Source organism: Lycium ferocissimum, chromosome 8, assembly GCF_029784015.1.
Source record: "Lycium ferocissimum isolate CSIRO_LF1 chromosome 8, AGI_CSIRO_Lferr_CH_V1, whole genome shotgun sequence".
NCBI classification, from domain to species: domain Eukaryota; kingdom Viridiplantae; phylum Streptophyta; class Magnoliopsida; order Solanales; family Solanaceae; genus Lycium; species Lycium ferocissimum.
The window spans coordinates 17,024,690-17,034,985 of record NC_081349.1 but is presented as its reverse complement, the minus strand read 5'-3'; the positions used below and the strand labels follow the sequence as shown (position 1 = coordinate 17,034,985).

The following is a 10,296-nucleotide window of genomic DNA, read 5'->3' as shown; positions in this document are numbered from 1 at the left end:
AACTTCTAATAAAATGTTTCAATTAAATATTTTCGATTCATATTTTAAAAAAACTTTTACTCCTGTTTTCATTCGTCTTCAAATATGATATATTTTATGTGATCAACTTACCTATTTGACGAACGAGAACACAAGCAACAAAATTTGCATGTTTTGAATAGAAAGTGACTAATTGAATTATTTTATTAAGAATTGAGTTGTTCAAGAATTAGATGAGTGTCTAAATAGAATATCCTATAGTTTTAAGGGTATGTCTACATCTTAAGCCTTTTTTTTTTTTTTTTTTGTCTTTTCCACCCATAAGTTCATCAACGTAAAAAAAAGAGCAGCAAATCTACTCAGCCATCCTTTTACCCCACAGCCACTCTCTTCCACCACCGGAAAATCAAGAAAATGGCACCAAAATCCGAAACCAAATCCTCATCAACTCAATTTTCCGATCCATCAGATGACTACTCAATCGACCCCATTTTCCACACTCTCCGTATCATCCCTTTCTCATTCCTCAACCCTCCAAAACTTCGCTTAAAAATCCCAACAATAACTCTCCCTTCATCCATGACAGTTTACTCCCTTATCCTTCTTACTTACTTCATGGTTGTATCCGGTATTGTTTATGATGTCATTAATGAACCACCTGGTATTGGATCAACACAAGACAGGTTTACTGGTGCTGTTAAACCTGTGGTTTTTATGACTGGTCGGGTTAATGGACAGTATATTATTGAAGGATTATCATCTGGTTTCATGTTTGTACTTGGTGATTTTGGCATTGTGATGTTGGATTTGGCACTTGATAAGAATAGGGAAAAGAGTGTTAAGGTTTCTTTTGCATCAGCTGGTGTTGTGTGTGTTGTTATGGCTTATGTTATGAGTATGTTGTTTATCCGTATCAAGATCCCCGCTTATCTTCGTTGAAAGAAAGTTTTAGCCTTTTTCCTTGTTTTTGATAAGCAGTACTGTGTTATTTTTAGATTTAGTTTGTCACTCTTTAAAGAGCTTGACATATGATATGATTTGGGTATTTTTGGCTTTTGGTAGTTTTCGGTTATTGAAACTTGGCTGTTGTCATTGCTTATATTATGAGTAAGTTGTTTATCTGCATAAGATCCCAGCTTATATTCGCTGAAAAGAGCGTAGTTTCTTGCTGTTCTCTTTGTTTTTCTAATCAGTTTATTCTTTTAGGGAATTTTGTGAATGGTTTATTTTGTCACTCTTTTAGTGAGACTGATATGTGATATTCTGCTAGAGTAGAAGTAAGAGAAGTTGATTTGGTATTTTTGGTTTTTGATAGATGTGGAGCAGATGAACTGTATGCAATTTGGTTCTTTGAATGGATGGTAGAAAACTGTTGCTAGAGGGAGCTGCGTTTAAGCTATGTTGTAGTTGCAATTTCCTAGGATGATATGAGTAATAAAAATCTGTTAGGTTTTAAGGATGAATGGCTGAGGCATTTGTGTTCATGTTCAGACATGGCACTTTATAAGAAAAAATATTCATTTGATAAACTTATCGCTTAACCAATTGTTAATCTCAAAGTAGTTGGGTCAACTATAGCTGAGGGTCTCTAAACAGCCTCTCTACCTTCTCAAGGTAGGGGTAAGGCTGCATACACACCACCTTCTCAGACCCCACTTGTGGGATTGCACTGGGTATGCTGTTGTTGTTGTAGTTGGCGTAAACTATATGAATGTCCATTCCGCTTTAGGAGGTCCATTTAATTTGATATGAAACGGACACACTTTTAAGGGAAGGGGTTTCTAATATGTTAGAAATGTTGAGCTATTTTGACCAATCAATCATCTGATGAAAGGATGGACATCCATTACCAGTGAGAAAGAATGGGCAAAGGGCATGCTCGTTTCTTTAGTTGATAGGCTTTTTTACAGCAGTGTCAAATATCTTCCTCTTTTTGTTTCAATGATTCCTTCATTTGATTTGCCTTCCTTCTTACGTCCCATATTAATTGTTTTAGGAATTTTGCACAAGTTATACTTGGGTTCCTTGTTATGTCATGGTATCAATTCACAATGTACTTATAATTTGGCGTTACACCTTTCTCGATCTTGTAGTTTTCGAGCTCATATAATTATCAGTTTCCTTATTTTGTATGACGGTATAGCCTGGAGTTCCCATAATGCTTTTAAGCTCTTTCAATTCCATGCTCTTCTGATTGCTTTATGAATAACTTCGAGAGGATGACTTTCTGAATCCATGGATAGTCCGGCATGGTTTATATGCATTAGGTCTTCCGCCAAACTGTATTATAGTGATAAATACAAATATTGCTAGTTGGTTGCTTGTTTTCCCTTCAAAAGTCAAAGCTTCCAGAATTCAGAAGCGCTAAATAAGCTGCTAACAAAAATGCAGAATGCTTTCAAGGATTCTATCTTGGGCTCTATTCTCCTGTATCAGAATTCTTGGTTTTTCTTGCAAAAGCTGCGGTCTAGATGGTGAATATTTGTGGGAGGCATCATGTTAATCACCGCATCATTGGTTTAGTCTTTATAATAGCTCATGTGCTAGAGTTCTCAACCCTCGTTCTATCAGTCATAGACTTGCAGACATTCTTCATGTTCAACCAGGGCATTTTATAAGATAATTTTTTTTTTGATTTTTTTTTTTTTGAGAAGGTAACATGTTGTATGTATTAAGCACAAAACAGTACATGGGTTGTACTGAAACCATATATACAAGTGAGCAAAAGAAAGCAACACCAATGCAAAACCATTCTACAATTCTAACAAGAACCTAATATGTCTAGGATAGATATAGTATCTTCTGGGTAGATCTGGTTGCACCAAAAACGAAAAAGTAAAATACAGTTAATTTTGATCTTCTGTACTGTATTGCTGCTGTTCTCAAAACATCTAGAGTTCCTTTCTCTCCAAATTCTCCACCAAATGCAAGCAGGGACCATCCTACATCTGTGTCTGTCATCTGCTCCAGCTACTTCCCAACTAAAGAGAGCTTCAGTAATCCTTCTAGGCATTGTCCAATCTATGCCTCTGAGATTAATGAAGATCTTCCATAACTGATCAGTTATCCTACGGTGTAAACATAAATGACCAACTGTCTCCATCTCCTTTTCACATAAAAAAAACATCTTGAGCAGAGAGTCCACTTCCTCTTGATTAAACTTTCATGTGTGAGCAGAACTTCCTTAGCCAGTAACCATGGGAAGCATGCAACCTTGTATGGTATTCTGGTCTTCCAAATATGTTTCCAGGCCAGTTGGTGACTTGAGGTCAAGGTTGATTTATCATTTTGTAAGCTGCATTAACACTAAATTTTCCACTGCTATGTCCCTGCCATCTCAATGTGTCATCTCCATTCTGAGTTCCGGTGAAGCTTTCCAGCTGTTTGTAGAACTCAATCATTCTATTCATCTCCCAATCAGTCAAGTCTCTTCTAAGAATCAGTTCCCAGCCTTGAGGAGACCACATTTCAGCTATAGATCTCTGTTGGTGTTGAGCTAGAGAAAATATATCAGAAAATAAATCCTTCAGTGCTCCATTCTCCAGCCAATTATCGTTCTAGAAGGATGTCCTGCTACCATTTTGTACTCTGATAGAGACTCGATTCTTTAGAGCAGGCCATAATACCCTTATAGACCTCTGAAGACCAACTCCATAAGCTGAGTTAACTGGTTTAGTCATACAGTTGTGTTCTACTTCACATTTAGCTTTGATCACCTTGCTCCATAAACTTTGAGGTTCTTGAGAGTACCTCCATAACCACTTCAGTTTGAGTGCTTTACTGTGATTCTTCAAATTTCTAATTTCCAATCCACCTTGAGCCTTGCTGAGAATTACCTCTTAACTTGATCAGGTGATAAACCTTTCTTTCTTTATTACCTTGCCGTAGAAAATTTTCTTATGCTGTTTAGTCTTTGAATGACGCTCACAAGGGTGGGGAAAAGGGACATCATATAGGTTGGCGGTGAGTCTAGTACAGAATTTATCAGAGTGAGCCTTCCTCTCATTGACAAGTATTGACACTTCCGTATTGAGAGTTTTTTCTCACATTTCTCCAGGACATTGTTCCAGATTCCAATAGATTTTGATTTGGCATTTGATGAACTTATAGCTTGACCAATTGTTTTCTCAAATTAGTTGGGGTCAACTATGTGAGTGTCCATTCTGCTTTAGGAGGTCCATTTAATTCCATATCAAGTGGATATAACTTCTAAGTGAAGGGGTTTCTAAAATGTTAGAACTGATGAAAGGATGGAAACACATTCCCAGTGAGAAAGAATGGGCAAATGACATATTCATTTCTTTAGTTGATAGGCCTCTCTACAGCAGTGTCAAAGTCATTTTTCCGAATGTCTCTTCCTCTATTTGTTTCGATGATTCCTTCATTTGATTTGGCTTCCTTGTTAAGTCCCATATTAATTCTTTTTAGGAACTTTGCGCAAGTTATACTTGGCTTCCTTGTTATGCCATTATATCAATTCACGATGTACTTATAGCTTTGGTATTACACCTTTCTCGATCTTGTATTTTTCAAGCTCAGTATTAACAGTTTCCTTATTCTGTATGAGGATCAAGCCTGGAGTTGCCATAACTCTTTCAGCTCTTTAAATTCCATGCTTTTCTGATTTGCTTGTATGAATAACATCCAGCGTATGACCTTCTGAATCCACATATAGTCCAGCAATGTTTAGATGCATTAGGTCTTCCACAAAACTGTATCATAGTGATAGATACATGGAACTATTACTAGTTGGTTGCTTGTTTTCCCTTCAAAAGTCAAAGCTTCTCGAATTCAGAAGCGTTAAACAAGCTGCTAACAAAAATGCAGAATGCTTTCGAAGAGTCTATAATGAGCTCTATTCTACTGTGTCAGAATTCTTGTTTTTCTTACAAAAGTTGCGGCCAAGTTGGTGAATATTTGAGATATGTGTCATGTTAATTATTGGTTTAGTCTTTGTAATAGCTCGTGTAATAGAGTTTCTTAACCCTCGTTCTATCAGTCATAGACTTGCAGACGTTCTTCATTTCACTAAGGCACCTGATTTTCTACCTTGTGTGATCATCCCCTTTTACTGGAAATTGTCCTGCATCATCTGGATCTCTTACTTCTTAGTACTTGTTATTTTTAGTCACACCTGTTCTAATGATGGCACAATACCTTCCATGGATTCCTACCTCTTGAATGGCCGATGCATCTTTGCCTTCTGCTTAATGCTGACCTGTGATCTCACTGGTCTGAATCGATCTTTTTCCATCTCTCTGATTGTTCAGAAAGAAAAAGGGAATATAATAACAAGGTTTAAGGGAGGAAGATCGATTTTTCTAAATTGTTCTTGAGGTGTGTTTACTGAATCTGATTGCCTGTTGAATGTCGTAGTCTTTCGTCTCCCTTTGTACAGTTTTTGGTAAGAAGCTTCACCTATCTTTGTTACTCCTATAAGGCATGCTATATATAATGCCTTCGTGCTGAATCTGCTTTATGGCAAATTAAACTCCCATCGAATGATCGATTAACCCGTTGATGCTGCAACTTTTGATTGTTCTGGAGTAATCAACATTCTGGCTTCACATATGTTGGAGTCGTAGGTCAATTGGGATGACCCTTGGTAGATTGAATCCCTGATGGAATGTTGAAGTTTTCTTGGTTAACAGAAAAATTAAGACGCTGTTAAGAGTTGGGGCTGCATGCACGAAAATATGAATTGATCTCAAAAATCTTTTGCAATTGCATTACATTGCGTCCCTTGTTCAGCAGTTGTAGAAAACTGAGTGATTGCTAATTTATTTGGACTAAGTGAAGATGGTGGAGTCTTTTAGCAGTGTGGCTGAGAAGGGTGCACTAATTTTGCAACATTTTCTTTATTAACAATGGTGCATACATTAATATTTGAAGTGTACAAATACATGCAATGTCTCATAGAAAGAAGAAACTGGGACACAATTGGATTACTTTAAACGATTCCAAAAGAACAGTGGAATGCCTTACACAATCATCAAACATTGTAAAGCCTGCTTCTCTAGACCAACGAAAAACCAACCATATGAATCAACAATTGGTTTCCTTTACTTGATTCACATATTGGCATTTACATACAAGAAATCGACGAACGTGCCATTAATACCGAAAGTAAAAACTTCTACAAAAATGATCAACTGCAAAGACTATGACTGGTAGAAGATTAAGTGTACAGAGTAACCACTACAGAAATGTGAATGCCGGCCATTGTTAGCTCTTTTTTTTCCCCAGTCAAGACGGCGTTTTTTGTGCATATTTGGATAACACACCAGTAAGTAGAGCTTTCTCCTTAATTTTCAACCTGTGACATTGCAACAGTTGGTAAGTAAAAGCTAAAGAAATGAGGTTAAACATAAGTGCAAAAGAGTGTTATATCATGAACTTATAGCTTACTTGCGCGCAGATCCTGGAATATTCAATTTTGCGACATTCTCTTTCTTTTGCTTAGGCTTTTTCTTCTTCTCCTTTGCTTGGACTTTCTTTTGTTCTGAGAAATCAGACTCTTCTTCGACATCCTGCTCATCACCCGAAGTGGACTCTACAGATAAAATTTCTGAATTTTCTACACAATCATTTGTATGTACTGATAAGTCCTCCACCTCTGCAATATCGTGGTCAGTGGAGATGTTTTCCTCTGAATCCGAAAGGAAATCTGTATCAAAATCATCACCCAGGTCTCCGTGTAGATCAGGTATTTCTTGTTCAGGAGTGTACTTAATTTTATCAACTGATTGTATAGTCGTGGACTTGGGTGATCCGGGATTTATCATCTCACACTTCATCGGCTTCTGAATCTTACCAAAATTTATACTTTGTCCAGAGAACATTTTCACAAATCTACAATGACAAACATTTCATTGGTTTTAGGGAAAGAATGCAAAGGTAAAGATTAAATAGGCACCTGATTTAATTTCAAACAAATACCAAACCGCTATTGTAAGGTAAATTACCTAATACACGTATAAAGTCGCACAAGATTTGACTAACCTGTGATTTTAATCATATCCAAAAATAAAATAGTTCTTAAAACCATCAGTGTGCATGGTATTGTGATAATAAGTGGTCATGTTACAAGCTTCACCCTTTTATTTCTTACGCATAGCTGCAAACAACACAATGGCAGAGCAAGATCAAGAGAGAAGAGGTATAAATTCCAATTCTAAAGCATTACCTTTGTGCTTCATCCTTAGACTTGAAGTCAATATAGGCCAGGCCTTTGCAAATAGGATTTCTGGTCTTCTTGTTCCCAGACACAACTGGGACTATGTTAACTATTCCGGGAACTCCTTTGAAAGCCAATCGTAGATCCTTATCAACGTTCATTTTCTTTGGTAGATTGACCAAGCGCACACGGAGTCCATCCTGAACATCTTTAGAAATTGTAGAACTTAAGTGAGATACTGCTTACACTAGTAACATGATAGGAAGCACAGTATTTGCAAAATATCAAGTACGATTTAAAATAGTAGCAGATGCAGGTCTCTATGTTGTCCTCCAAACTCTTTTGTTCTACACTAAGCATTTACAAATAATACAACCTATCAGTGAACTAGCTAAAGCTGTTGATACCACAACATTCATAATTTTAATTCCAAACGCTAGCTCAAATGTCTGCTAGGGTAGGGATAGACCGAATTTCATATAGAGTTTTAGTTCTATTTAGATGTTGCTTAGAGTTAAGAGTGAACACTAAAAGAGAAATAGGAGGAAATTGAAAAGGGAATAATGTTAGATATCCTTTGTCTTTTTACTATTTTTTGACAAAGTAATAAAAAATTCTATAAATTTTTAGACTAAGCCAATGCAACAGGCATAATTACAGGTTATGCGATCCCTTTACTGTTTCTAGGCATCATATCTACATCATATACAATAACCAGATTGAACCAAAAAGCTAACAAAAAAATACATCTCTGTTTAAGGCTGTGTATGTTTCTCTTTTGCCTTAAAAAATTCTGCTACTTTTTTCAAGCCCAGACTATCCACCAAATGGCCTGAGGTATAGTATTCCAAGTCTTTAGAGATCTACTACTAACCCCTGTCTGTTCCAGCTATGCGAGAACTCAATAATGGATTTTGGCATGGTCCAACTATGCCAAGTATTACCGAAAGCATGTTTCACAACTGGCTAGTGACCCTCCTTACCTGTTTACTATTATGTCGGATATTCTCCTTTTGTGCACTTTAGGTGGTTTAAAAACTTGAATATGAGACATACTTCTTTACAACTAGACTTAAGGATTAATTGCCGAGAGTCTAAAGTAGAATGGACTCGGCCAATTTTTGACTCAACAAAACTTTTTAGAGAAGTTGTGAAACTGTATTGTTCAAGGCCAATATAACAAATACAATTTGAATAACATGATGGCAAAATACATCTCTGCATCAAGAATGGGTTTTTACCTGCCATCAAGTTGATTCTATTGCTCAATAGTCAATAGTCCTAACTCCAAATTATATATCTTAGGTGTTTGTGAGGACAAGTAAAAAGGAAAATTTCAGTCGGTAATTGCTTGAAAGCTTGTTCTAGTAAGAAGGTATATTAGATGCTTACACAGATGGTTTGGTGGTGGGAGAGTGTATAATTTGACAGATTTCTCTAACAAAATGGGAGAAAAGTAGTTATCTTTTTTATATTTTCACTAACACTCCTATAAGGATTTTAGTACAAAAGAATCTACATTCCTAAGTATAATACTACAAGTTTGTCAGAACAATTAGAAATCATAGGTATAATAGGACTTCTGACTATTCTTCTAGGTATCATAATGCTCAGCTCAGCTCTTATTAAGTACTTGGGGGTCGTTTTGGTTACTGGTTAGAGTTAGGAAGGTATTAGTAATGTAGGGATTAATTATTTAGGGTTTAGCTATGCATGGATCAGTTAAGCAGGGTTTACTTATGCAGAGATTCCCCCATAACTTATACATGTACTATTAGTTATGCAGAATTGTAAACTCGTAACCAAACACAATATTTGGTGTGCTGAATTTTATACATGCAACCAGAATGCCACCAAACATGGTACTAGTTATATTGGTTTTAATACATGAATAATTCACTTCCTAACCAGCAACCACACAACCCCTTAATGTGACACAAAATTCATTCTCAAGGGCAAGTAAATATGAACAAAATACATAACTAGTTCACCATTTCCCATCAATTCAGTTGCATTCATAGATGATTTAATCTTTTTGCCAATTAAAAAAAATATATATATAACACATAATAACAGAAATATATAATACCCAAATCTTCAAAAGAACTTACCTTTATCCTGCTGAACATTTTTTGTAGTATTTGCTTTAACAGGATTATTATTCTTGAGCTTATTAATATTAGCAAGCTGAGCTTTTTTACTCTGCTCAATTTCTTCCATTAACTTATCTTCAACTGAAGTATCATACTCTTTATCTACTCCAAATCCACTAGGCTTGTTTTCTAACCACTTCTTCATATTTCTTAATGGAATAATCACCTCATCATCATCAACATCATCCACATCACCATCATCTTCAAGAAAATCATCCACATCATCATCAAGATTCTCCATTTCATCTATTTCTACTACGCTATTGCCACTTTTTTCTTCATCTTTGAGTGCAAAAATGCACACCCCAGTTTGTTTTTTCCATACAAGATGATGAATGCTTTGATGGGTCACTTTGTTTGAGGCAAAAAAGAATTGGGTTTGAGGAATCTTGGAAAAAAAAGGAAGGGATTGTGAAATTGGGGTATAATTAATGGCACAACATTGGGGTTGCCTTGGATAACTTCCTAGGCTAAGCATTTCTAAAACAGAAACTCAAGAAGATGTAGTGTAATTGTTATACTATATAGTAGCTATATGCCTGTCTTGTTTTTTGTTATCTAGTTGGGTTTATCAGTTACTATATCAATTATCAGTATAAGCTTTTCTTTCAAGATGTGGGGATTTAACTGAGGTTTTGTGAGAAAATGAAGTTACAAGATTTTGTGGACTTAAGTGAATTCCCATTTGGATTGTGGATTAGGAGCCCAAATTAAAATGTGGATTTTTGGCATGGGCCAGATATGTACTAGTGATCTTTATGCAAATAGCCAACCGAATATACTGTGTTTTTAGCTGGTATACACGGATTATACATTCGCAGGCTGTTTTTTTGTTGAAGCGTTTGAGTGATCGACTATTTATATTTTTCTACCAAAACCATGATATCGTCCATTTTGGGGGCAAAATCCACAAATAACCATTTTTAGCATTTTGATTGAAGAATAACAATAATTATGGAGTTTCAGATTACATAGGTGAAATTTCAT

The 10,296-nt window shown here is 36.0% G+C and overlaps 2 protein-coding genes across 2 annotated transcripts; one reads left to right on the top strand and one right to left on the bottom strand.

The window, feature by feature from the left end:
- Positions 1–298: 298 nt before the first annotated feature.
- Positions 299–1,107, top strand: LOC132067391 (uncharacterized). The gene has a single exon (XM_059460600.1). It carries the CDS (start codon positions 394–396, stop codon positions 916–918), a length of 525 nt encoding a protein of 174 aa, XP_059316583.1. The 5' UTR covers positions 299–393; the 3' UTR covers positions 919–1,107.
- A 5,070-nt stretch (positions 1,108–6,177) lies between these two features.
- On the bottom strand, positions 6,178–9,929 carry LOC132067390 (uncharacterized). Its single transcript, XM_059460599.1, has 4 exons — positions 9,268–9,929; positions 7,166–7,364; positions 6,388–6,831; positions 6,178–6,295 (listed from the first exon to the last, which is right to left on the bottom strand). Exons 1-4 carry the CDS (start codon positions 9,785–9,787, stop codon positions 6,226–6,228), a joined length of 1,233 nt encoding a protein of 410 aa, XP_059316582.1. The 5' UTR covers positions 9,788–9,929; the 3' UTR covers positions 6,178–6,225.
- Positions 9,930–10,296: the final 367 nt, after the last annotated feature.